The 27,607-nt window shown below is 46.2% G+C and overlaps 1 protein-coding gene across 1 annotated transcript in view; it reads left to right on the forward strand.

Moving 5' to 3' along the window:
- Positions 1-312: 312 nt before the first annotated feature.
- DDC (dopa decarboxylase) overlaps positions 313-27,607 on the forward strand; it is a 62,337-nt gene continuing 35,042 nt past the window's right edge. Inside the window, exons 1-5 of the mRNA XM_060108817.1 lie at positions 313-513; positions 2,645-2,758; positions 4,845-4,964; positions 18,850-18,984; positions 20,752-20,895. Of these exons, the coding sequence (XP_059964800.1) occupies positions 313-513; positions 2,645-2,758; positions 4,845-4,964; positions 18,850-18,984; positions 20,752-20,895 (714 nt within the window). The remainder of the gene's footprint in view (positions 514-2,644; positions 2,759-4,844; positions 4,965-18,849; positions 18,985-20,751; positions 20,896-27,607) is intronic.

Raw genomic sequence — 27,607 nt, forward strand, 5'->3', positions numbered from 1 at the left:
GTCCATTTCACGGATGCAGGTAGAAAAAAAACGAGACATGGCATTGTCTTCAGCTGAGTAGCTGGTGAATAGTACAGCAAGCTCTTTGCTGCGGTCTCCAAATCCAGGGTCATTTCTACCCCATCCAGACAAGGAAGGAAAGTGCTGCTGACTTGGGGTCTGGTGGACTCCAGGGTGTTTGGGTCTCCACCCAGGCAGCCCCAGCTGTCAGCTTGCTTGGAACTGCCCTGCTCCAAGTGAGACCTCATCATGTTTTCAGACTGGTTTCTTTTCTCTTTGTGCAGGTTTTGCCTCTGAGGAAGCCCGGTCACCATGAATGCACACGAATTCCGCAGGAGAGGGAAGGAGATGGTGGATTACGTGGCCGACTACTTGGAGGGCATCGAGGGGCGCCAGGTGTACCCCGACGTGGAGCCTGGCTACCTGCGCCCCCTGCTCCCCACTGCCGCCCCCCAGGAGCCAGAAACATTTGAGGACATCATTAAGGACGTCGAGAAGATCATCATGCCAGGGGTAAGCCTGTGTCCAAGATCGGAAAACAGGAGGGCTAGTGCTAATTTAATATTGATACTTACTGGGCGTCAGGCAATTCATATGAATTATTTCACCTAATCCTCACAACCATTTCCTTGGATAGAAACTTTTTTATTTCTATTTTGTAACTGAGGCAACTGAAGCCCAGAGAGGTTGGGTGATCAGCCTAAGGTCACACAGCTAGTAAGTGATGGAGCCAGGATTACAACCCAGATCGTGTGGGCTCCAAAGGCAGTGACTGTGCTTTCCCCCCAGCCCCACAGTTTGTCACCGAACCGACTTGGGTCCGCTCACCCGTATGCAGTAAAGCCGATCTACTGACACCAGGTTGTGGTGAAGGAAAGTGCAGCGTTTATTGCAGGTGCCCAGCAAGGAGTCCTGGACAGCTAACGCTCGAAAAACCCCGAGCTCCCCGATGGGTTTCAGCAGAGCATTTTTAAGGCCAGGTGAGGGAGGGGAGTCCCAGGTTAAGTCATCAGCTAGTGCACAGTTCTCTGATTGGTTGATGGTGAGGTAATGGGGCAGGGTTCCAGGGGTTAACGGTAGCAATCCTCAGGCACCAGTAGGTCTGGGGGCTACATGCTCATGGTCACCAGGTAGTTAATTTTTTCGGTTTGGTGAGGGTTTTAGCATTGGTAAGACAACTCAGGAAATATGTGCATCAGATACTGTTATCTGGGTACGTCAGAGAGGAGACACAGCAGAGGACATGGGGGAGGGGTCTGTCCCGGGAAGGCCCCAGGGGGTCCTGCTCTCTTACAAGGTTAGACCCCTACCCTGAGACCCTGGTAGGTGAGAGAGTCGTCACGTGACTGTTGAGGAAATGAACCCCTGGAGACTGGTTTCAAGTAAGTTAATTGCTCCAAATAAAGCACACTCTTACTATTTTGTGTCCAGCAGAGGGGAGATCACGCGTGTGGGAGAAACGTTTCCTTCATTTTATTTGAGAAGAGGGGCTGCGTGGTGCTGCGTCCTCTCTGAGGCCAGTGTGCCTCGGTGTGGGGTGCGCCAGGGGCCGCAGACGGGAGTGGGGAGGACCCAGGACAGTTGTCCCCCCAAGAGTCACTCGGTGGGGAGCAGACAGCAAAGGAAACTCCACTGCGGCTTCATGCTTGCGCGGTGCGATGTTGCCTGCCCAGGACTCGCCTAAAAGCACGTTCACTTCTGTGGCAGGAGGGGCCCCAGACCCTCAGCCTTACCCTCTCATCTGCAGTCAGGACCCCGGGGCCTGGGATCTCAGGACCCGGGGCTCAGCCCCTGCCCGCAGGGTACTGGGCCTCCGGCCTCAGCTCCCTGATAGGTCCCTCAAGCCCAGGGCGCCTCCCCTCTCTCGTCCTCCCTGGAGTTCCCATGACATTTGTGCTTTGAGCGGAGCACAGGATTCCGGTTCTCACCTGCCGGGAGGTTGTCTGTGCAAACACGAGAAGCTGCGCAGCATCAAATGCCTCCCAGGAGTTCGGTTAAATGTCAGGCCCCGGGCTGTCCTGGCTGTTCTGCAGCTGCAAACCCCACCGCTAGCGTCTTGGACAGCGCGTCCACTTCTCACGGGGCTGAGGCTGGGCGTCCGAGGTCAGGGTTCCTGCAGATTCCCCTGCTGGGAGGTTCTCATCCTGGCCTCTCCTCCCTGCGGGGGTGAGGTGAGGGGGGCCCACCCTCACCATCTCATCCTACCCATCACCTCCCAAAGGCCCCAGTGCCGGGCACATCGCACAGGGTTAGGGCTTCAACACAGGAATCTGGGGACACACACTACAGACAGTGATGGGGGGGCGCAGGGAGACTGTGGAACCCAGAGGCTTTGCTCCATTAGCAAGGAAGGGATTGTACGGGAGAGTGAGGGGGAGCGGTGAGGCGGCTAAAGAAACCCCATAAGTCAGACCTCTTTTATTTGGATATAGACTAGTTTTTGGAGTACTTTCAGGAAAAACGATCTCGTAACAGGAAGAGATTGGGCCTCAGGGGCAGCCCCCTCACTGGCACGTGCTCCTGGCCAGGATTTAAAGCAGGGCTGTTCTGAGAGAATTGGTTGGCCACGGCCAACCCAGCGCCCTGGGTCCCCTGGCCCGGGGCCGGCCTCCCCGGCCCCGAGTGACCGCCATGTCCCGCACAGGTGACCCACTGGCACAGCCCATACTTCTTCGCCTACTTCCCCACGGCCAGCTCGTACCCGGCCATGCTCGCGGACATGCTGTGTGGGGCTATCGGCTGCATCGGCTTCTCCTGGGTGAGTGTCGGCAGGGGCGCCCTGGGGGTCCTGCACGGGGACGTGCACCCAGGACTCAGCCGGCGAGCAGGTGGCGGTGCCCCCGCAGGAGGGAGGTGGACTCAGCCCTGGAGTGGGGGTGGGGGCGCTCATGAGGGCATTTGGGGAAACAGAGGGGGAGTGATGTCCACATGCAAAAGCCGGTTCTGCACAGCAGTGTGCTTAGAGGTACGTGGCTTGCATTCCAACCGCAGCCAACGGCCCTGGAGCTTCTGCAGCCCCAGCACGTCTCCCAAGCGGAAGAGGGACCTCTGTACAATCTGCAGTGTGAGAAACACTTCTGCCTTCATCCCATCCCCTCTTTTCTCGCCCACGCCTGCCGTCCCGAGAGAGACCCCAGCCCGGCATAGCGGGAAGGAGTCCTGCCTTCCCAAATGCAGAGCGCTTGGAAGGAGCGCTGCCTGCTGACTGCGCCCGGGGCCCCAGGGCTGCCCTCGCGCCGGGACTCCTCCCCAGGCCAGGCTCTGCACTTGGCCTTCTGGGTCCAGAGTGCCTGCCTACTTGCTTGTGCCTTGGAGCCAAGCGGACTCATGACTCCTGCGTGAGGCCTGCAGGAGATGTGGGTCCCTGAACGCACGAGCAGAGCTGCCCGCTGCCCCTGCCACCTTCCCCTTGCCCCCAGCTCCCCACTTCCACCCCCCACTGCTCCTCTTTAGCCTGGGGTCCGCCGTTGCTGGGGGAGTGGGCCTCGGCGCCCCAAGGAGCAGGGTTGGAGGGTCACCCCCAGGTCCTGCTGCAGTTCTCGGCGGACAGCAGCCTGGGGCCGCCTGTGTGGCTTCGGGGACCTTCCTTTGTCTGGGCTGAGCACACCCTCCCCTAAAGGACATGCCTTACATCAGACACCACGGCAGAAGAGCCATCCAGGGTGATGATAGCATCTTTCCAACTATGTCTGTCCTTCCCGAGGACAGTCTGATGGTCTGGAGCCTTGGAGGGCTTCCTTGCTGTCTCTAAGGTGTGCTGGCCGAGCCCCGGGTTCTGGGCAGTGAGAAAGGTCCCCGTGCCTGGAGCCGGGCTCGGCCAGGATGGAGTGGGACCCTCCGCGTGGGGCTGGCCAGCAGTGCCCGGGGAGCTGGAAAGCACTCGGACCACCACAGTGAGACCCACATGGACGGGGAGGTCCGTCCACCCTCAGGCGGAGTCTGGGGCCAAGCCGCCCCTCCCCGCTCCGAGCGTGGAAGGCAGGATCAGAGGCCGGCGGGGGCTCCCGGGGCTGCACCTCCTCTGCTCAGCCCATCTTCGCTCCTCCCACTGTGACTGCAGAGCAGGGTCCACCAGGGAGCCTTTCTGGCTCCTTCTGTAAACGGGTGGCTGAATGAGCTCCCTGCACGGGCCCAGTGCGGCTGGGGAGCAGGTCATCGCGACGGTCACTGCCTTCCTGCCCAGCCATCCTCCTCGAGGCACCGTCAGAGAGCATGTCTGACGCCTTCTGGGGGCATCTGAACAGAATCTTGGATTGGGAGAGTTTAGTCTGGGTGGGATTCAGTGGAAGGTTTTCAGCAAGACCTGGGCCCTTGTTATGGCCCCAGCCCTGAGAGCTTCCTGCTGGAGAAGCGTGGGGTGACGTCAGAGTCAGAGGTGACGTCACCAGGGGCCCGTGCCTACGGGTGAGGCATGTAGAGACCTGCAAACCCCTGCAGGCAGTGACCTTGGACTTCCAGCGGCCGACCTGGGCCCCGGGGATGGTGGCTCCTTCCATGCTTCTCCAGGTGCCGGGGTCGGGGGGCGGAGCCGAAGCTCACGTGTGCCGCTCTCGGCACCAAGCTCCCCAGCAGTGGTCCTCGGTGATGCCTTGGGGTTGCTGGGGGGGGGAGGGGTCCAGCCTCTGCCCCTGCTTCTCTGGGAAATCTGTGACGGGAGAGCCCACCTCCAAAGGGGTTCCCACCCAGGGAGAGGCCTTTTGAAAATGTTGAGAGCTTTTTGCTAAGTCGCTCCATCAAAGGGAGGGGAGTAAGGAAGCCTCCCTGTTTGCCCCTCCGCTGGACCCCAAGCTGGCGGGAAGCTGCGGGCGGCCAGCCTACGGCTCACCCTCACCTCCCGCCCGCAGGCCGCCAGCCCGGCGTGCACAGAGCTGGAAACAGTGATGATGGACTGGCTGGGGAAGATGCTGCAGCTGCCTGGGGTGTTCTTGGCTGGAGAAGCTGGAGAAGGGGGCGGGGTGATCCAGGTAAGGCACAGAGGGCGGGGGTCCCACCTCTGGGGTGTGCGGGCTCCCAGAAGGCAGACAGCAGCTGGTAGGCAAGAGACCCTTGAGCTTCCTGTGTGCTCATGTTTCTTCTGGAGAATAAGCAGAGCTGAGCCTTAGGAAAGCTCTGGATCTGGATTCAGATCCCCGAGCCAGGCCCCTCTCTAGGGTGGGCAGAATAGTGGCCATCGCTTGGCTGGTGCACAGCAATACAAACAACAGTGGAGCTTTGCATGGTTCCCCATTGCCCGCCAATGTGCTGGGGCACTTCCCAGGCCTGGACTCACTTAATTCTCACAACGCTATGATTAGGGGCCATTTTAAGATTCCCATTTTACAGGTGAGGAAACTAAGGCTCAGAGCAGTCAGGGAACTTACCCCTTGGTTCCCAGCTGGTAAGTTCTAGAGCCAGGGTCTGAGCCTACACCTGTGTGACCACCACTCAGGGCCATCCTCAGTGGCAACTGTGGCCACCTGCTGCAGAGGCTACTAGAAACGGCTGCACCTATGGGAACCCACCGTTCACCTAAAGATGCTGCCTTTTCTATGCGTCGATTTAATTCATTCTTCACCTGACATGCACCTTTGAGCGCGACTACGTGCCAGAGGGCCCATCGGGGGACAGGACACGCACAATGACAGTCACAGGGGAACATCTGCGGCACAAATGCCACTCAGAAAACTTGGAGTTCTTGGCTTTCTTCTTCTCTAGCAGGGAAGAGGGATGTTCCCAAACCCACTGCCCTCCTAGGGAAAACAACCTTTACTTTGGAGAAAACGGCATTTCATTTTTCAGACACCGTCTTCTCTCTAAGAGTCTGTCACGGTAGTTGTGATTCTCTCCACTCAACGATGAGAACTGAGGCCTGGATGCCTCAGCGTGAGGTCACCTGCTGGAGTGGCCAACTGTGACAGGATGCGAGCCCCAGCCTCCAGGCCCGAGGCTGCTCAACCGACCGGGGTTTTTAAACTCCCATGTGTTTATTTTCTGACAAACCTGTTATCTTACAGTTCTGTGGGTCGGGAGTCTGAGGTGGATCTTACTGGGCTACAATCAGGGTTGACAGCTTGGAGGGTCTGTCCTTGACTTTTCTAGTTTCTAGAAGTTTCCCGCATTCCTGGGCGATGGCACCTCCTCCGTCTTCAAGGTGGCTGTGTTGCATCTCTCTGACCCTTCTTTCATGGCCACCTCTCCCTCTGACCACAGATGAGACAGGTTCTTCATGTTTCAGGATGCATGAGATTAGATCAGGTCCATGCAGATAATCCAAGATAAGCCCCCCTCCCCTCCTGTCAAGGTTCTTAAATTAATCACATTGGCAAGGTCCCTCTTCCTTGTCAGGTTGAAAGGCTTCCAGGATGAAAGCATGACATCTTTGGGAGGCCTTATTCTCCCAAACACAGGCAGTATGGCTCAGGGTCAGGGAGGGAGTCTTCCTCTACCCTCACAGATTCAGATTCAACAAGTCTTAGGTGGGCCCAGGAATTAGCATTCTAACCTGCATGTCAGGTGATTCTGATGCAGAGATGCTGACATGCACTTTGATAAATGAGCCTTGTGCTGTGACCCATGGCTGAGTTCTCTGTGACCCACGGCCTATCTACTCTGTCAAAGTAAATCTTTTGTCAGATTTCTTCTGTTTATGGTGGGATGCCTGAGGTGATGATGGGTAGTGAGACACGTCAGCACAGGGCAGGTGTTAGTGGTAGACAGGTTTTTCATAAGGGATATGATACAGGTTGGTTCAGTTGGAGTCCTGGCTGGCATGCTCGGATTCATAAAAGCAACAGTCAGGAGGAGGGTTTTGATAATGAAGTTGGCTGTGTAATTCTGGCATGTAGGGATTATGGAATGCTCCCAGGATTAGGATGGTTGTGAAGATGTTTATGATGATGATATTGGCAGATTCTCTAGGAAAAATAGGGCAAATGGGCGTGCTGCCTGGTCCCCGCTGAAGCCGGAGAAGAATTCTCCCTCCGTCAGATCGACTGGGGCCCGGTGGTTTCTGCCATCGTGGAGATAAATCACATCGCGGCTCCAGGTCGGGCTGGGAAGCTCAGTCACAGATGCTCTTAATGATTATTCTGAGTGGGGCTGGTGAAAATGAAGCATTAGCCACGCGTGAGCAAAGTTTCCATACGATGCTCTGAAGGGGACTTAGACGTAGCGGCAACAATGATTTTTCTCACAACTGCAAACATTTCGGCCACCCTGGACAGTTTTCTGCTGGTCAGAGGTGAAGCAGCCTGGGCAACCTTGGAAAAACCACACACAAAGATATGAGTTCTCAGCTGCTTCCAGCTTCAGGGAGGGGACTGCTGTACGTGGCCCCCTTCCACGCCCCCGCCCCCCGTCAGTGAGCTGCATCTCACCTTGCAGTGGGGAGGGTTTCCAGTCCCCAGCACATGGGTCCTGATGCTCTGGGGTTCCACTGCCAATGCAGAGCAGAGCCCGGCTGTGGGCAGAACAGAAAGTGGCCATAGTAAGAGCAAGAGAGGGGCTGCGATGGGGGCCTGGGTGTTGAGTTCTATTCGACTCAGTTCCGGGCCTGGGGCTGATCTGATAGTTCATGACAACCTGGACCCTTGAAGTAAACTTACTTTCTCTTTGTAAGTCCACACATTTTGCCAAGATCTACTTTTTCCATTTGTGCTGTTCATCTTGACCCCAACCCCCAGCATCTGGGAAGCCCTATTAATCCAAGGCTCAGATCTTCCCTCACCTGGGGACATTTTAGTCATTGCCTCTGGGCCACTTCACTCTGTTTTTCAGGAGCTTCCATTTTCCACGGATTGGGCACCTCTTCCATAATTTCTAACTTTCTTTTGTCATTTTCTTTCTTTTTTTTTTTTTTTGTCATTTTCTCTTATGTATTTTTTGGGGACTTTCCCATGGTTTTTTCTACATCATCGTCTCCATTTTCCACGCTGCCAATTGATTGCCTTCCATGTCAATTTTGGTTCTGTTGTTCCACTTAAAAGTATCATCCCCTTTCTACCTATGAAAACTAGACATCCATTAGAAAAATGGAAGAGATGCAGAAACATTTAGGGGCAGCTTCCTCCCAGTGTTATTTTAATACCTATGTGTTTGTTTGTGTGTGTGTGTGTGTACCTATATGCGTACGTAATATAAACAAAACTGGGATAATGCAACACATCATACAGGTTTTCTGTGTCGTGTTTTACTTACTATTTTATTGTGAGCATTTCCCATTGTTTAGTCTTTGAGAATATTATTATTGCATGATTTTCTATGATGTGTCACAGTTTATATAAATAGGAGATACAGTATATATATGGTGTCATATCTTTCACTCCTATAAATCGTATTTCAAAGGACACCCTTTAGGATGAAGGTTAACAATCTCCTGAGAAGATCCTCAGCTTTCTGCTGGGGCTCCCGTGGTTGAGTCCATATTCACCACACATGCTCCACCCAAAATCAAAACCAAACAAAAAAGTTTTTCTGGGTCACTGGAGATTATAACTAAAATAATTTCACATTCAGTTCTTTTCAGCAGCCCCAGCTGATTCCTCTAGTTTGATACGTCTCAAAAATCTTAACAACTACCCTGTCAATCAAGGTGTGTGTATTATAATAATAGCTACTTTGTGTTGCACACCCACTCTGAGCTAGGCTGTGTTTTAGTTTTATTTCTTGTGTTTAATGTGCTCATTTTTCAACCTCCAAATATTTATCAGGCTTGATTGGATTATCAACAACCTTTTTCATAGATGAGGAAACCGAGGCCCAGGAACGTCACGCATGGGACCCAAGGGCAGGAGCTATTTAGAGGCAAGGCTGTTGAACGTGTGAGCTGGACTCACGAGTGTTCCACCAGCCTGTCCCTGACCCTTTGCTTGGGTGAATGTTCAGAGGTGGGCATGCTGCCATGGGCTCCATCTTTAAATTATCTCTTCTTTGCAAGACAATCCCATTTTCCAGAAAGAGCAGAAGCCCCGGCATTTGGTTATAGGAATAATTCTGACATCACTCAGCCCAGGATTCAATTCAGTCCCCCTTGGAGCCCACCCACCCAGTATGAGGCAGGAATCCCGCCCTTCCCACTGACAAGGCTGATTGTCTGTAATTTGCGAGGTCCTGGAACGCCTGAGCCTGCTGACAGACGGGGGGCCCGGATGCGGGGGGAGCCCCTCAGAGGCATAATCACAGCTGCTGGGCGTCCGCACCGTGACGGGCGTCTGCATTAAATGGCAAATCATCCTTTGATCTGGACAAACGGGGCCATGAAAATGGTCTCTTAATTGGGTTTGAAAGCTCTCTTGGAAGAAAAGCCCATTTCCCGCCGTGTCTGGGGTGACACTTGAAAACCCAGAAGATGAAAGGACATCTCTGCTCCCAGCATTCACAGCCGAGCGCCCGCGCTCACTGCATTTCTTTCTGCCTCTTAGCGGCTTTGCCATGGCAACCTTTGTCTGAGTCAGGAAAGCAAAGGTATCATTACTGTTCTCAGAGCAAGAGCAGCTGCCCCTGCCCCTACCTCGGCCCAGATCTGCTTCCAGCAGAGGCCTGGAGACCCGCTCATTCTCCTGTCCCGGTCCCCGAGCCATGACACTTACGGATGCCTGGCTGACAATTATTTCACTGGGCAATTTTTTGTTTGTTTCGAGTTTTATTTTAAATTCTTCTTGTCAACACATCTCCTTAATGCTGACTGTATTTAGTGAAACTTCCTTTAGAAGTGCGGAATGACCCTTTCAGCTATAACTATCCCTGTTAATATTTTTAAAAATATTTTAAAATTCCACATATATGTGATACCATGCGGTATTTGTTTTGCTCTGTCTAGCTTATTTCACTTAGCGTAATGCCCTCTAGGTTTATCCATGTTCCAGGTTTATCCATGACAAGGTTTCCTCTTTTTTTGTTAAGGCTGAAAAATATATATGAATATATATATATATATGAATATATATATATATCACATTTTCTTTATTCTTTTTTATTTTTAAATTTTTATTGGAGTATAGTTGATTTACAAGGTTGTGTTAGTTTCAGGTGTACAGCAAAGTGAATCGGTTATACATACACCTATATCCACTCTTTTTTAGATTCTTTTCCCATATAGGTTATCACAGAGTACTGAGTAGAGTTTATTTACAGTAGGTCCTTATTAGTTATCTATTTTATACATAATAGTGTGTATGTGTCAATCTCAATCTCCCAGTTTATCCCTCCCCCCTTACCCCCTGGTAACCATAAGTTTGTTTTCTACCTCTGTGACTCTATTTCCGTTTTGTAAATAAGTTCATTTGTACCCTCTTTTTTTTGGATTCCACATATAAGTGATCATTGGGCATTTTTTTGAAAAAGCACTTTTTGTTGCCTGGAGAAGGGGAGTTTTCTTTCAAGACATGGACCGAGCCCAGAGGAAAACCCGCAGTGAACTGCCCTGGTGATCCAAGCCTTTCCTTAGAGTGTGGTTCAAAGGAGTGCGGACACTGGGGGGTGATGAGAGATCCAAGCCTTCAGACAGAGGATGGCGTTGGGGGGGAGCTGCACTCACACAGGAGTCAGGCGGGGGTGGGTGGTGGGGTGTCGGGGATTCCCCTCCCTGGAGCCACGCCTTTCAATGGACTTTGCATGTTCCACGTCTAGGGAGAATGAAGGAGACAGTCGACAGGCCCTGACACACAAGATGGGGACACAGGAGGAAAGCAGCCACGCGCGGGGATGTGTGAGGTCCAGTGCCTGCCCTCAGGGAGCTCGGATCTCCTGCCGAGGAGCTTTGCCAGCTGTTTCTTTAACCGGATCTAAAACCGCAGGGTCTAAATCCGTATCTAAAATCATTGCCAGTGAAAATGCGACCTGAAGGAAATGTAAAACCCATTTTAGAGGCTGAATTGAGAAGATTACATATGTGTATATAGGAGTCCATGCATTAGAGCTACACAGCTATACAGAAGTGTGAGTGAATGTCTTTATCTTCCTGAAGGATATAAGTTGGCTTAAAAGAAAAAGTAAAATCATCGAAACAGTAAAAGTAAATAAATAAATAAATAAATAAATAATAGGAAATCAGGATCAATGAAAGGGGGAGAAAATATTAACGAGAGGTTAACCTCTTTACTTTATTGTATATTTCTCTGTAAAACTCTAAAATCTTTTTTTAAATAGATCTTTATTGGAGTATAATTGCTTCACAATACCGTGTTAGTTTCTGTTGTACAACAAAGTGAATCAGCCATATGCATACACGTGTCCCCATATCCCCTCCCTCTTGAGCCTCCCTATCCCACCCCTCTAGGTCATCGCAAAGCACCAAAGTGACCTCTCTGTGCTATGTGGCTGCTTCCCACTAGCTGTTTTACATTCGGTAGTGTATATATGTCCATGCCTCTCTCGCTTCACCTCAGCTTCCACCTCTCCCCGCACCCATGTCCTCAAGTCCATTCTCTATGACTACATCTTTATTCCTGCCCTGCCACTAGGTTCATCAGTACTATTTTTTTTTTTTAGATTCCATATATATGTGTTAGCATATGGTATTTGTTTTTCTCTTTCTGACTTACTTCACTCTGTAAGACAGACTCTAGGTCCACCCACCTCACTACAAATAACTCACTTTCATTCCTTTTTATGGCTGAATAATATTCCATTGTATATATGTGCCACATCTTCTGTATGCATGCATCTTTCGATGGGCACTTAGGTTGCTTCCATGACCTGGCTACTGTAAATAGTGCTGCAGTGAACATTTTGGTACATGACTCTTTTTGAATTATGGTTTCCTCAGGGTATATGCCCAGTAGTGGGATTGCTGGGTCATATGGTAGTTCTATTTTTAGTTTTTTAAGGAACCTCCATACCGTTCTCCATAATGGTTTTATCAATTTACATTCCCAGCAATAATGCAAGAGGGTTCCCTTTTCTCCACACCCTCTCCAGCATTTATTGTTTGTAGATTTTTTGATGATGGCCATTCTGACCTGTGTGAGGTGATACCTCATTGTAGTTTTGACTTGCATTTCTCTAATAATTAGTGATGTTGAGCAGCTTTTCATGTGCCTTTTGGCCATCTGTATGTCTTCTTTGGTAAAATGTCTTTGGTAAAATTTAGATCTTCTGGCCACTTTTTAATTGAATTGTTTGTTTTATTTATATTGAGCTCCATGAGCTGTTTGTATATTTTGGAGATTAATCCTCTGTCCATTTTTTCATTTGAAGATATTCTCTCCCATTCTGAGGGCTGTCTTTTCATCTTGTTTATGGTTTTCTTTGCTGTGCAAAAGCTTTTAAGTTTAATTAGGTCACATTTGTTTATTTTTGTTTTTATTTCAATTACTCTAGGAGGTGGGTCAAAAAAGATCTTGCTGTGGTTTATGTCAGAGTGTTTTTCCTATGTTTTCCTCTAAGAGTTTTATAGTGTCTGGTCTTACATTTAGGTCTTTAATCCATTTTGAGTTTATTTTTGTGTATGGTGTTAGGGAGTGTTCTAATTTCATTTTTTTACATGTAGCTGTCCAGTTTTCCCAGCACCACTTACTGAAGAGGCTGTCTTTCCTCCATTGTATGTTTTTACCTCCTTTGTCGTAAATTAGGTGACCATATGTGTGTGGGTTTATCTCTGGGCTCTCTATCCTGTACCATTGATCTATAGTTCTGTTTTTGTGTCAGTACCATACTGTCTTGATTATTGTACCTTTGTATTATAGTTTGAACTCAGGAAGCCTGATTCCTCCAGCTCCATTTTTCTTTCTCAATATTGCTTTGGCTATTTTGGGTCTACTGTGTTTCCATACAAATTGTAAACTTTTTTGCTCTAATTCTGTGAAGAATGCCACTGGTAGTTTGATAGGGATTGCATTGAATCTGTAGAGTGCTTTGGGTAGTAGAGTCATTTTCACAATGTTGATTCTTCCAATCAAAGAACATGGTATATCTCTCCATATGTTTGTATTATCTTTAATTTCTTTCATCAGTGTCTTATAGTTTTCTGCATACAGGTCTTTTGTCTCCTTAGGTGGGCTTATTCCTAGGTATTTTATTCTTTTTTTTTCAGTGGTAAATGGGATTGTTTCCTTAATTTCTCTTTCAGATTTATCATTGTTAGTTGTTATAGGAATGCCAGAGATTTCTGTGCATTAATTTTGTATCCTGCAACCTTACCAAATTCATTGGTTAGTTCTAGGTGTTTTCTGGTGGCATCTTTAGGATTGTCTATGTATAGTATCATGTCATCTGCAAACAGTGACAGTTTTACTTCTTCTTTTCCAATTTGTATTCCTTCTATGTCTTTCTCTTCTCTGATTGCTGTGGCTAGGACTTCCAAAACTATGTTGAATAACAGTGGTTAGTGTGGACATCCTTGTCTTATTCCTGATCTTAGTGGAAATACTTTCAACTTTTCACCATGAGTATGATGTTTGATGTGGGTATGTCATATATGGCCTTTATTATGTTGAGGTAGGTTCCCTCTATGCCCATTTTCTGGAGAGTTTTTCTCATAAATGGGTGTTGAATTTTGTCGAAAGCTTTTTCTGCATCTATTGAGATGATCACATGGTTTTTATTCCTTACTTTGTTAATATGGTGAATCACACTGATTGATTTGCATATACTGAAGAATCCTTGCATCTCTGTGATACCACTTGATCGTGGTGTGTGATCCTTTTAATGTGTTGTTGGATTCTGTTTGCTAATATTTTGTTCAGTGTTTTTGCATCTATATTCATCAGTGATATTGGTCTATAATTTTCTTTTTCTGTGATATCTTTTTCTGGTTTTGGTATCAGGGTGATTGTGGCTTCATAGAATGAATCTGGGAGTGTTCCTCCCTCTGCAATTTTTGGGAAGAGTTTGAGAAGGATGGGTGTTAGCTCTTCTCTAAATATTTGATAGAATTCACCTGTGAAGCCATCTGGTCCTGGACATTTGTTTGTTGGAAGATTTTTAATTACAGTTTTAATTTCATTACTTGTGATAGATCTGTTTATACTTTCTAATTCTTCCTGGTTCAGTCTTGGAAAATTGTACCTTTCCAAGAATTTGTGCATTTCTTTGTGGTTGTCCATTTTATTGACATATAGTGGTTTGTAATAGTCTCTTATAATCCTTTGTATTTCTTTAGTGTCAGTTGTGATTTCTCCTTTTTCATTTCTACTTTTATTGATTTGCGTCATCTCCCTTTTTTTCTTGATGAGTCTGGCTAAGGGTTTATCAATTTTGTTTATCTTCTCAAAGAAGCAGCTTTTAGTTTTATTGATCTTTGCTATTGTTTTCTTCATTTCTATTTCATTTACTTCTGCTCTGATCTTTATGATTTCTTTCCTTCTACTGACTTTGGGGTTTCTTTGTGCTTCTTTCTCTAGTTGCTTTAGGTGTAGGGTTAGATTGTTTATTTGTGAGTTTTCTTGTTTCTAGAGGTGAGATTGAATTGATATAAACTTGTCTCTTAGAACTGCTTTTGCTGCATCCCATAGGTTTTGGGTCATTGTGTTTTCATTGTCATTTGTTTCTAAGTATTTTTTTATTTCTTCTTTGATTTCTTCAGTGATCTCTCAGTTATTTAGTAGTGCACTGTTTGGCTTCCATGTATTTGTGGTTTTTACAATTTTTTTCTTGTGATCGATTTCCAGTCTCCTAGCATTGTGGTCAGAAAACATGCTTGATATGATTTCAATTTTTTTAAATTTTCCGAGGCTTGATTTGTGACCCAAGATGTGATCTATCCTGGAGAATGTTCCCTGTGCATTTGAGAAGACAGTTTTGGTGCACTTTAGGTGCAATGTTCTATAAATATCAATTAAATCTATCTCGTCTATTGTGTCTTTTAAAGCTTGTGTTTCCTTATTTATTTTCTGTTTGGATGATCTGTCCATTGGTGTAAGTGGGGGTTTAAAGTCCCCTACTACTACTGTGTTACTGTTGATTTCCCCTTTCATGGTTGTTAGCATTTGCCTTATGTATTGAGGTGCTCCTATGTTGGGTGCATAAACATTTATAATTGTTATAGCATCTTCTTGGATTGATCCCTTGATCATTATATAGTGTCCTACCTTATCTCTTGTAACTGTCTTCATTTTAAAGTCTATTTTATCTGATAACAATATTGTTACTCCAGCTTTCTTTTGATTTCCATTTGCATGGAATATCTTTTTCCATCCCCTCACTTTCAGTCTGTATGTGTCGCTAGGTCTGAAGTGGGTCTCTTGTAGACAGCATATATATAGGTCTTGTTTTTGTATCCATTCAGCCAGTCTGTGTCTTTTGGTTGGGACATTTAATCCATTTACATCAAGGTTACTATTGATATGTATGTTCCTATTATGATTTTCTTAATTGTTTTGGGTTTGTTTTTGTGGGTCTTTTTCTCCTGTTGTGTTTTCTGCCCAGAGAAGTTTCTTTAGCATTTGCTGTAAAGTTGGTTTGGTGGTGCTGAATTCCCTTAGCTTTTGCTTGTCTGTAAAGCTTTTGATTTCTCCGTCGAATCTGAATGAGATACTTGCTTGGTATAGTAATCTTGGTTGTAGGTTTTTCTCTTTCATTACTTTAAATATATCCTGTCACTTCCTTCTGGCCTGCAGAGTTTCTGCTGAAAAATCAGCTGATAACCTTATGGGGATTCTTTTGTGTGTTATTTTTTGTTTTTCCCTTCCTGCTTTTACTATATTTTCTTTGAATTTAATTTTTGTTAGTTTGATTAATATGTGTCTTGGTGTGTTTCTCCTAGGGTTTATCCTGTTTGGGACCCTCTGTGCTTCCAGGACTTGGGTGACTATTTCCTTTCCCATGTTTGGGAAGTTTTCCACTATAATCCTTCAAATATTTTCTCAGACCCTTTTTTTTTTTTTTCTCTTCTTCTTCTGGGACCTCTATAATTTGAATGTTGGTGCATTTAGTATTGTCCGAGAGGTCTCTGAGATTGTCTTCAATTCTTTTCAGTCTTTTTTCTTTATTCTGCTCCTTGGAAGTTATTTCCACCGTCTTATCTTCCAGCTCACTTATTCGTTCTTCTACCTCAGTTGTTCTGTTATGGATTCCTTCTAGTGTATTTTTCATTTCAGTTATTGTGTTGTTCATTTCTGTTTGTTTGTTCTTTATTTCTTCTAGATCTTTGTTAACATTTCTTGTATTTTCTCAATCCCTGCCTCCATTCTATTTCAGAGATTCTGGGTCATCTTTACTATCATTACTCTGAATTCTTTTTCAGGTGGATTGCCTATTTCCTCTTCATTATTTTGGTCGTGTAGGTTTTTACCTTGCTCCTTCATCTGTGACATATTTTTTTGCTGTCTCTCTCTCTTTTTTTTTTCCTTTTTTTTTTTATGAGTGGGGTTGTGTTCCTGTCTTACTGGTTGTTTGGCCTGAGGCTTCCAACACTGAATTTTGTAGGCTGTTGGGTAGAGCTGTGTCTTGGTGCTGAGATGAGGACCTCCTGGAGACCTCACTCTGATGAATATTCCCTGGGGTCTGAGGTTCTCTTTTAGTCCAGTGGTTTGGACTCAGAGTTCCCACCGCAGGAGCTTCAGCCTGACCCCTGGCTCGTGAACCAAGATCCCACAAGCTGTGCAAGGGTGGCCAAAAAAAAAAAAAAAAAAGAGAGAGAGAGGAGAATGATAAAGTAAAACATAAAATTAGACTAAGAAACTAACAGGTATGTTAGAAAATAAAATAAAAATATAGATGAAACGACAACGGAAGCTAAAACAGAACCACATAGTAAAAAAGAGGAGAATGAAAGGTGGAAAAGGCCTTGGCTGTGGAGGACGGGGCCTAAGCAGGGGCGAGGTTTAGGCAGTGGGAGGGGCCTATGCTTAGGACCCACAGGGCTGGAAAAGGCCAGGGGGATGGGGGCTTAGGCTCAACAGAACAGAAGGGGCCCAGACGTGCCTCCAGCCTCTGGTGTCAGAGGGCGGGAGACCCCACCTGGGAGCCCAGCAGGCTTGCTGGGGTTGAGTGGACATGGCAATCACTCTCCACTCCTCTCCTGCTCCTCGGGTCCTGGAGGGCCCCTCCCACCTGCCTCTCCTGATCTTCCTGGCCTCCCTCCTATGCCCCCAGGACCCACATGGCCTGGAGGGGGCTTTGGAGGGCAGGGGACCAGCCTGGGAGTTCAGCGGGCTGAGTCTGAGTGGGTGGGGCAAATGTCCTCCGCTCCTCTCCCGCTCCTCCTAGTGGGCCCCTCCCACCTGCCTCTCCTGTTCTCTCTGGCCTCCCTCCTATGTCCCCAGGACCAACCCAGCCCAGAGGGGACCTCTGAGGGCTTACGACCTGGTCCGAGAGCCAGGCAGACTTCCCTGGCCGATTGGGCAGGTAAAAAGTTGGGTGCACTCCCCCCTGATCTGACCCCCCACAAGGGTCCCTTCAGGCATGGGAAACCCTCCCCCCTCTCAGCCACCTCTCAGGGGCACTGGTCCTGTCCAGCCTCCATTTCTCCTCCCCCCTCAGCACCCCCACGTCCTACTGGTTCCCTTGGGGGTTCTGCCCATTTCCTTGGGTGTCGGGGTCCCCCACCAGCATCCAGCAGCCACCCTAGTTGTGGGGAGACGTGAACTCTGTGTCTTCCCACACCACCATCTTTTCTCCGCCCCCCCTAAAATCTTATAAATCTTCTCATAGTCAACAAAACTCTACCTTTTAAATTTTTTCTTTCTAATGGTAATACTGTTCAGCTCCTGGTTTCTTCCAGGATTTACTAAGATTCTGTGATCAAGAGTAGGGGGAACAGGAAATTTGATTATCAATGTGGGGAGGTTCCCGCCGGGCAGATGTGGGCTCACTCCTGACCATGCCACCCCCTAGCTGCTGATTTGGGGCAAGTTACCCTCTCTGAGCATAGTTTCCCACCCTAAGATGATAAAATTTAAAAATGGGATTATTTTGCAAATCAGCTGGGCTCACACGATGGGTGCTGAATCCGTATTCTCTCTCACCTCCTCCCACCCTCAGAAGAGTGAATTTCGCGTCCTTCTTGACGACTTTGCCCAAATAAGTTGCCGACATTCGTTGGGTTAGCTTGCTAAGGCTACCACAACAAACAACCACAGACGGGGCGGCTTAAACAATAGACATTGATTGTCTCACAGTCCGGAGGCTGGACGTCCGAGGCTGAGGTGACATCAGGGCTGATTTCCCGGAGGCCTCTGCCCTTGGCTGGCAGGCGGGCGTCTCCTCCCTGTGTCCTCATGCGGCCTCTCCTGCGTGTGTGTGTGTGTGTGTGTGTGTGTGTGTGTGCGCATCCTCAGCTCCTCTTCTTACAAGGACATCAGCCAGGCTGGATCAGGGCCCCTCTAAAGAGCTCATTTTGACTTAGTGATCCCTTTACAGGTCTTTTCTCCAAATATGGTCATGCCCCGAGGTACTAGGAGTTAGGGCTTCAACGTATGAAATTTGGGGGGACACACTTCAGCCTGTACCATCAGTACTGAGGAATATCCTGCAAGGCAATTTTTGAGTCTCAAAGAAGAGGAATCCCATTTATAGAAACATACAGATTTATCTGTCCAAGTTGCTGTGCACACAGAGCTGGGCTGAGAGCTGTGCCCTGGGCCCCATGTCCTCCTCTTCCCGGGGAAATGGACCAGCACCTCCTGGGTAGACCAGGAGGCTTCCGTGGGAAAGTGCCTGTGAAGTGGGCCCGGTGATGCCTGGTACGCGCTGAGTGCTCAGACATGCTGGAGGTTATCTTATGAGAAACAGACAAAGCAACGTTGCATTGATAATAAGAGCTGCAGTGGCAGTCACAGGTGTGCAGCCTTTTCCCGCTGAAAGGAGAGTGAACTTGACAATTTCAGATGCATCTTTTAAGAAAATATGGGGACCCCAAATGGCATCTCCCAAGTTTAGAGATGATTCCCTGGCTGTACTTGGAAGCCCATTTCTACCTTTTCTTTGATTTAGGGAAGTGCCAGTGAAGCCACCCTGGTGGCCCTGCTGGCCGCTCGGACCAAAGTGACACGATGCCTGCAGGCTGCCTCCCCGGGGCTGACCCAGGCGACCATCATGGAGAAGCTGGTGGCCTACGCATCTGACCAGGTGGGTGTGGTTGCCCGGAGCCCCGTGGAGCCTCACAGAGCAGAAAGATGAGTGGGGTAGCAAGTCAAAAGCCAACCAAGCTGTGCAGCATCATTTCCAATCCAAGAACAGTTCCTCAGGGAGACCTATGCTAAAGACGAGGTGTGGGCTGCAGGTGGGAACTTAGTAGATCAAGTTGAAAAGAAAATAAATGTACCATGAGGTCACCGTGACCCCACGTGCACCTGCTCGTGTTGAGGTCATCTGGCTGCCTTCAGAGCAGGGCTGTGGAGGTACATGTGGGACGTGGGCTCAGAGACCTGGCCTCACACCCCAGCTCTGCTGTTTTAAACTCTGTGACCTCAAGCTCATCACGTCCATTCTCTGAGCCATTATGTTTAACCATCAAACAGGGACAAAAGCGCCTGTCCCCTGCCACTGCTGCTCTGCAGCTAGTGGCTAAACTAAGATGAAGGATACAGTGGTGCTTTGTAAGGTTTAGAGAACTCTGCAAATAGGGGCATGTAGCATATGGTCAATTCCAGTGACCAGCCCACTTAAAAATGTTTAAAAACAAAACCGAATTGTGAGAGAAGGAGCAGGAGGAAAGGACATTGAGCAGTAGCTCCATGAGTGAAAGTGTAGTCAAGAGGGCACTGAAAAATGGTACCACTGAAGGATTTGGTTCCACAAGGAATAGCTAGCTGATTTAGCTCTGCTGACATAATATTTGTAACGAATTTCTTAAGCCAGGCATTTCAACTGTGAGAACTTTGTTCTCGTTAATAAATACATGTAGCCTGAAATCAACACAACACCCCTATTTTGACGCTTAATCGGGAGTACTGTCTCTGTGTGTATTCTAACACAAGGCAGTAGAGCTCCCTGCACATCACTTCTATTTCTATCTCCCTGGTTTCCCAGAAAGACACGAGGAGACTTGAAAAAAATGCACGTGTCGGTGTTCAGTGAATCTAGGCTGAGATAAGTTGCTATGAATGTTAGGGTGTAGCCTTTCCCAATAGGGTTTCCATGAGGGAATTTCGCCCTACACAAGTGATCTGTGATGCTTCTAGATTCTCCCAAGGGTGGTGCATGGCTAGTACCATCCTAGGCGACGGCAGTCAGGTGGGTTCCTCACGTCTACCCATGGGCTCTAGGATGCAATTCTTCCTCAGCTCTCAGGCAGGTTCCCCAGGGGGCCACCGTTTCTTGAGTGGTGCTCTCCGGGGAATCCTGTAGGAGTTAGGGTAGCAGAATGGGCAGCAAGGGAGCAAGCAAGGATGTGGCCTCTGAGACAGTCACCGCCCGTCACCTCCTCCTGAATGGAATCTACACTTCAGGAGAGCCTTGGCCCCCCGGGAGCACGGGGTCAAGATGCTGGTTGTCAATTAATAACCTGATCACCTCCCTCCTCACCTGAGATTAAAGAGGACACACAAACCACGAGGAGAACTACTTCCAAGAATTGTCTTACGTTTCACAGACGATTTTAGAGCCTCAGAGGAAAAGAGTAGGAACCGGAGCTTATTAAGTGCCCTTAATTAAGGACACATCATTACGTGTCATTATCCCAACTATGCTTTCAAATGGGCATTCACTGCTTTGCTCGAACTCAAACCAGTGGATGAAAACACCGCTAGTACTGCCGAGCACTTCTCGCTCTAAGAGTCTGAATCATTAAACTGGGAAGCAGATTCCTCAGGACCTGAAACAGCTCCAGGCCGGAAGGTGGGGGGCAGGAGGGCTGTGAGCTGCTGCAGACTGTACCCCTGCGCTGTCTTGCAGGCACACTCCTCCGTGGAAAGGGCCGGCTTGATTGGTGGAGTGAAATTAAAAGCAATCCCTTCCGATGGCAAGTTTGCCATGCGAGCTTCCGCCCTGCAGGAGGCCCTGGAGAGAGACAAGGCCGAGGGCCTGATTCCATTCTTCGTAAGTTTGTGTGGCTCCACGGGGGTGTCTGGGTCCTGCAGGGGTGGGCCCGCGGTGGCAGGGCCACTTTCCAGGCTGCCGCGGTGGTCACACGCCAGGTGGTACTCAGGTCAGCCCGCCTCTCCTTGAGGGTGGCTGGAGCAAAACTCCATTTATTTTTCCTTCCACTTGTGTGAGTCTCAGAAACGAGTAACACCAGAGAACCCAGGCTGGAGGATGCTGCTAAGCCGAGAAGTCTTGCTTCTGCTTCCTGTTAAAAATGACACCATAGGGTGGCCCCTCGACGTGGTAGATGCATGACGGACAGCCGAGGGAGCCGGATTAAAAATAAAACACTTTCCACCTATATCAGTGTCCTCAGTAGATACTGAGGCGTCATTTGCGAGAGGTGTATTGCAAGCAAGCAGTGACTAATTAAAATACAAATAAATAGGATATAATTAAAATATCTAACTAGCCAAATAGCAGCTAGTTTTCTTGTGCACGGATGGGCTTTTTCCAGTGGGGAAAAAACAGTTGCTGTTACAACTGGAGGCTGGGAGCTGTCATGCCTGGTGTGATCATGGCATCAGCTGGTGTCTGGACTGGGACGTCAGGTGTGATGGCAGCTGAAAGGCTGTGATTGTGGCACTAGCCCCGTGAGGTCATCTGGCTGCACTTTGGGGTCATCTGGGGAGATATAAAGAATGCTGACGCCCAGACCCCGCTCCAGCCTCTCTGGGGATGGGACCAGGCATTGGAGACGCTTCACAACAACTTCCAGATTCTCCTGTGTACCCAGGATTCCATGCTCTGAGTCACACCTGTCAGTATCTGGGTATTTCCTAGTTGTAGAGCAATGTAGGTTCAACAGACTCTAGGGGCCATGTAGTAATAACTTCCACTACTTTTTAAGAGTTAATCTTTGAGACAAGCTTTCTTATCCAAAAAATTGTTTTGATCAATTCAAATTTAGCGCCATTTATTGAATATCTAACATGTAGGCTGGGAGAGGCACAGAGGGTATGATTTTATACACAATTTGATTCTGATTTGAGGAATTCCCAGAGGAATCAGGAGCATAAACAAATAATTGTAGAGACATCAACAAGATTCAGATTGTTGAGTTTTAAGATTTCTTTGTATATTTTGGATACCAGTGCTTTATCAAAAGGTATGATTTGCAAATGTTTTTTCCAAGTCAGTGGCCTGTCCTTTCATTCTCTGAAGTATCTATCACAAAGAATAAGTTTTTATTTTTAATGAAGTCCATCTCATCAATTTTATTTTCATGGAATATGTCATTGGTACCTAAAAACTCATCACAAAACCCAAGATGTTCTAGATCTTCTCCAGTGTTACCTTCTAGGAGTTTTATAGTTTTACATTTTACATTTAGGTCTCTGATCCATTTTGCTCTGGTTTCTGTAAAAGGTGTAATGTCTGTGTCCAAATCCATTTTTTTTTTTGCATGTGGGTGTCCAGTTGTTCTAGTACCATTTGTTGAAAAGACTATCCTCTCCCCATTAAATTGCCTTTGCTCCTTTGTCAAAGATCAGGTGACCATATTTGTGTGTGTCTATTTCTGGGCTCTCTATTCTGTTCCATTGATCTGTTGGTCTATTCTTTCCCCAATTTTACACTGCCTTCAATTGCAGTAGCTTTATAGTAAGACTTGAAGTCGGGTAGTGTCAGTCCTCTGACTTTGTTCTTCTTCCTCAGTGTTGCGTTGGGTAGAGAATTCCCTGGTGGTCCAGTGGTTAGAACTCGGCACTTTCACTGCCAGGGCCCAGGGCCCGGTTCAATCCCTGGTTGGGGAACTAAGATCCCGCAAGCCGCGTGGCAAAATATATACATATATATTGTGTTGGATATTCTGGGTCTTTTGCTTCTCTTTATAAACTTTAGACTTGGTTTGTCAATAGCCATAACATGGTTGTCTGGAATTTTGAATGGAAGTTTATAGATAAAGTTAGGAAGTACTGAAATCTTGACAATACTGAATCTTCCTATCCATGTACATACAATATTTAGATTTTTTTACTTCTTTCCTCAGAATTTTATAGTTTTCCTCATATAGATCTTATACATATTTTGTTAGATTTTTACCTAAGCATTTCTCTCTCTATCTATCTCTAGTTTGGTGTTAATGTACATGGTATTGTGTTTTTAATTTCAAATGCAAATTTTTCATTGCTGGAATATAAGAAAACAATTGACTTTTGTATATTATCCTTTATTCTGTATCTTCCTATAATTGCTTATTAGTTTCAGGAGGTTTTGGGTTTGATTTTGATTTTGGTTTTTTTGGGGACTGAGGGGGTAGGATATCTATATAGACAATCCTGTCAGCTTCAAACCAAGGTAGTTTCATTTTTCCCTCCCAATCTGTATATCTTTTAGTCCCTTTTCTTGTCTTATTGTAATAGGTAGAATTCCCAGCATCGTGTTGAATAGGAGTGGTGAAAGCAAATATCCTTGCCTTGTTTCTGATCTTATCAGGAAGTCCTGTAGTTTCTCACTGTTAAGTATGCTGTCAGGTTTTTAATAGATGTTCTTTATCAAGTTGAGGAAATTCCACTCTAATCCTAAATTCGCTAAGAATTTTTTATTATAAATGGATGCTGGATTTTGTTAAATACTTTTTCTGTATCTATTGATATGATTGTGTGATTTTTTTTCTTGTTAACCTTTTGATATGATAGGTTATATTAATTGATTTTCAATGCTGAATCAGCCATGCATACCTAGAATAAATCCCACCTGGTTGTTATTTTTTATATATTATTGAATTCAACTTGCTAATATTTTGTTGAGAATTTTCACATCTATATCCATGAGATATTTGTCTACAGTTCTTTCTTGTAATGTCTTTATCTGATTTTGGAACTAGGGTAAGGCTGGCCTCACAGAATGAGTTAGGCAACATTCCCTTTTCTTCAATTTTCTGGAAGAGATTGTAGAGAATTTGTTTAATGTCTTTTTTTTAACTGAAATATAGCTGATTTACAGTATTATATTAGTTTCAGTTGTACAACATAGTGATTCAGCATTTTTACGGGTTATATTCCACTAAAATTTATTACCATATAGTGGGTATAATTCCCTGTGTACAATATATCCTTGTTGCTTATCTATTTTATACATAGTAGTTTTTACCTCTTAATACCCTACCCCTATCCTGCCCCCCCTTCCCTCTCCCCACCGGTAACCACTAGCTTGTTTTTTTTTCTCTCTTTTTTAAAAAAATTAATTAATTTATTTTGGGCTGCATTAGATCTTCGTTGCTGCATGCAGGCTTTCTCTAGTTGCCGCTAGTGGGGGCTACTCTTTGTTGCAGTGCTGCGGGCTTCTCATTGCGGCGGCTTCTCTTGTTGCAGAGCGCGGGCTGTAGGCGCGCGGGCTTCAGTAGTTGTGGCACGCGGGCTCAGTAGTTATGGCTCGCAGGCTCTAGAGTGCAGACTCAGTAGCTGTGGCGCGTGGGCTTAGTTGCTCCACGGCATGTGGGATCTTCCCGCACCAGGGCTCGAATCCAGGTCCCCGGCATTGGCAAGAGGATTCTTAACCACTGCTCCACCAGGGAGGCCTTAGTTTGTTTTCTATATCTAGTTTAATTCCTTTCTTACATATTTGGTAGATTTTACCAGTGAACAAAACTGGGCCTGCTGCTTTCTGTTATGGAAGGCTATTAATTTACTGACTTTATTTCTTTAATAGATACAGGCCATCTTAGTCTGTCCAGGCTGCTATAATAAAATACGACAGACTAGGTGCCTTATGAACAACAGAAATTTATTTCCCACAGTTCTGGAGGAAGGAAGTCTGAGATCAGGGTGCCAGGGTGGGCTCTGGTGAGGACCCTCTCCTGGGTGCAGACAGCTGACTTCTTGCCATGTCCTTACATGGAAGAAGGGGAAAGGGAGCTCTGTGTGGTGTCCTTTACAGGAGCACCAATCCTGTTCTCAAGGGCCCCACCCTCATGACCTAAGCACCCGCCAAAGGCCCAGCCTCCTAATACAAACAACTCTGGTTTCAAGGCTTTTGCGGAGGTGAGGGGGGAACAGAAATGTTCAAGCCATGGTATAGGCCTATTGAGAGGATCTATTTTTCTTTATGTGAGTTTTGTAGATTACATCTTTCAAGGAATTGATCCATTTCATTCAGGTTTTCAAATTTGTGGGCATAAAGTTACTCATAATATTCTTTTATTATCCTTTTACCATCCATGGGATCAGTAGTGATGGTCCTTCTTTTATTTCTAATATTAGTAATTTGTGTCCTCTCTTTTTTCTTAGTTAACCTAGTTAGATGTTTATCAATTTTATCAATCTTTTCAAAGTACTGGCATTTGGTTTCGTTGATTCTCTCTATTGATTTCCTGTTCCTAATTTCACTGATGTCTACTCTAATTCTTCTTATTATTTCTTTTCTTTTAGTTCCTTTGGATTTAATTTGCTCTTCGTTTTCTAGTTTCCTAAGGTGGAAGCTTACATTATAGATTTAAAATTTCCTTTCTTCTCTGGTATATGTATGCATTTAATGCTATAAATTTCCCTCTAAGCATTATTTTCACTGCCTTCCACAAATTTTGATAAGTTGTATTTTCATTTTCATTGAGTTAAAAAATATTTTTAAAATTTCTCTTGAGACTTTCCCTTTGCCCTATATGGTAATTAAAATCTTTACTATGTTGTCTTTCAAGCCATGAACATGCTATGTCTCTTCATTTATTTAAATCTTCTTTAATTTCTTTCATCATATAAGACTGTACATGTTTTGCTAGATTTATACCTACAGAATTATTATTTTTGAACAACTGTGATATTGAATGTTTAATTTTGATGTCCATGTGTTTCTTATAGCTTATAGAAATAGAATTAATTTTTGTATGTTGATCTTGTATCCTGTAACCCTGCTAAACTAGGAGGTTTTTTTTTTTAATGGATTTCTTGGCGGTTTTCTATCTAGATAATCATGCTATATGCAAATAGGTACAGTTTTACTTCTTCCTTTCTGACCTGTATGCCTTTTATTTCTTCTTGCCTTTTTGCACTGGATAGAATTTCCTGTACTATTTGTATAGCAGTGGTGAGAGTGGGCATTCTTACCTTGTTCCCAATGTTAAGTGAAATGTATTTAGTTTTTCACCATTAAGTAAGATGTTATCTTTAGTTTTTTGTAGGTGTTCATTGCCAGGTTAAGAAAGTTTTTCTCTATTCCTAGAGTTCTGAGAATTTTTATCATAAATTCATGTTGAATTTTGTCAGATGATTTTTCTACATTGATTGATATGGTCATGTGTTTTTCTTCTTTAGTCTGTTAGCAAGGTGGGTTACATTGAATGTCAAATATTAAACCAGCCTTGCATTCTTGGAATAAATCTCACTTGTTCATAGCGTGTAATTCCTTTTATATATTTCTGGATTCTAGTTACTAATATTTTTAGGATTTTTACTTCTCTGGTCATGAGTAATATTGGTTTGTAGTTTTCCTTTTTTATAGTCTTGTTCTGGTTTTGATGTTAGGGTAATACTGGCTTCATAAAAAGCCTGGAGAAGTGGTTCCTTCCTCTTCTATTTTTCTAGAAGAGATTGTATCGACTGTACTTTAAACATCTGGTTTTGAATTTAGCACTTTTCTGTGTATGGGAAGATGCAAGAGTCTGGGCTCACTGAAATCATTCCTTTGATGTGCACTTCACCTATCTAGGCTTTTCTCCATCCTGAATTCCTTCAGGGTGCACAGCTGGGGGAGGTGCAGTGCTGATGGCTTGATGGCCACAACATCCTTTGTTTACTGATGTGGCAGGTGACATTCTTGTCTACACTCTCATAATCTTGTGGTGGGACTTCAGAGGTAGTGCTGTGTTTCACTTTGGCTGCTACTCTGTACCTTTGTGTTTATGAGGACTTTGAAACAAGCATCATTTGTGAGCTCTTCAGGGTGGCCAAGACCTCTGTTTTCCCTCCACATTTTGTGTGTGTCCTTTAAGAGGCATCTACACTTCCATCGACTACATTTTACCATCTTCATGGTGGGCTCTCTCAAGCAAAAGGTGACAAGTTCATGGCCTTAGGAGCAGGTGCCAGATACTTCCACTGACTGCATTTCAAAGCTTCTCGTGATGGAATAGCCAACAATTCCATGTTAACTCACTAAGTCATTCACTTGTTTGACAAACGAACACCCTTGAAGTACTGGGCCTGTGGGTGCTGAGATTAAGGTGGGGGGGCCTCAAGGATCTTATTTGCTAAAGTGGAGACATTAAGGGAACAGTCGTTTGCGCCAAGGTAAATGTGAGCTGTGTCCGAAGTCCTGTGATTCAGGGCAGAGGTTTCACAGCTCATCAGAACTCATAGTCTGACCTGCATAACGTGCCTGTTTCCTTAGAGCACTTCCTGTACCAGCCCTGGGCATCTGTGGAGAGGTGTGGTCCCTTTCCTCCTGAAATGTTCCTGGAGGGAAACAGATGTATCCCTGATCTTTGTGCCATTTGATGAGGACTCTGCATGTGGACAAAGGGTAGAGGGTACAATGAGTTTAGTAGGGTGTGTCAGTGAAGCCTTTGCTAAGAGGTAGCACATAAGCCCAGTGTCCTGGAGGACGTGTGGGCACGTGCCTGTCTTGTGAAAGAAAACAGGACTGTAAGACACAGAGATGTGAAAGATCATAGATACAGGAGGAGATGCAGCTGGTTGTTACCTTAAAGGGGCAGTCGAGGGCCTGTGAAGCT

This window comes from Mesoplodon densirostris, chromosome 9 (assembly GCF_025265405.1).
Source record: "Mesoplodon densirostris isolate mMesDen1 chromosome 9, mMesDen1 primary haplotype, whole genome shotgun sequence".
Taxonomy (NCBI): Eukaryota; Metazoa; Chordata; class Mammalia; order Artiodactyla; family Ziphiidae; genus Mesoplodon; species Mesoplodon densirostris.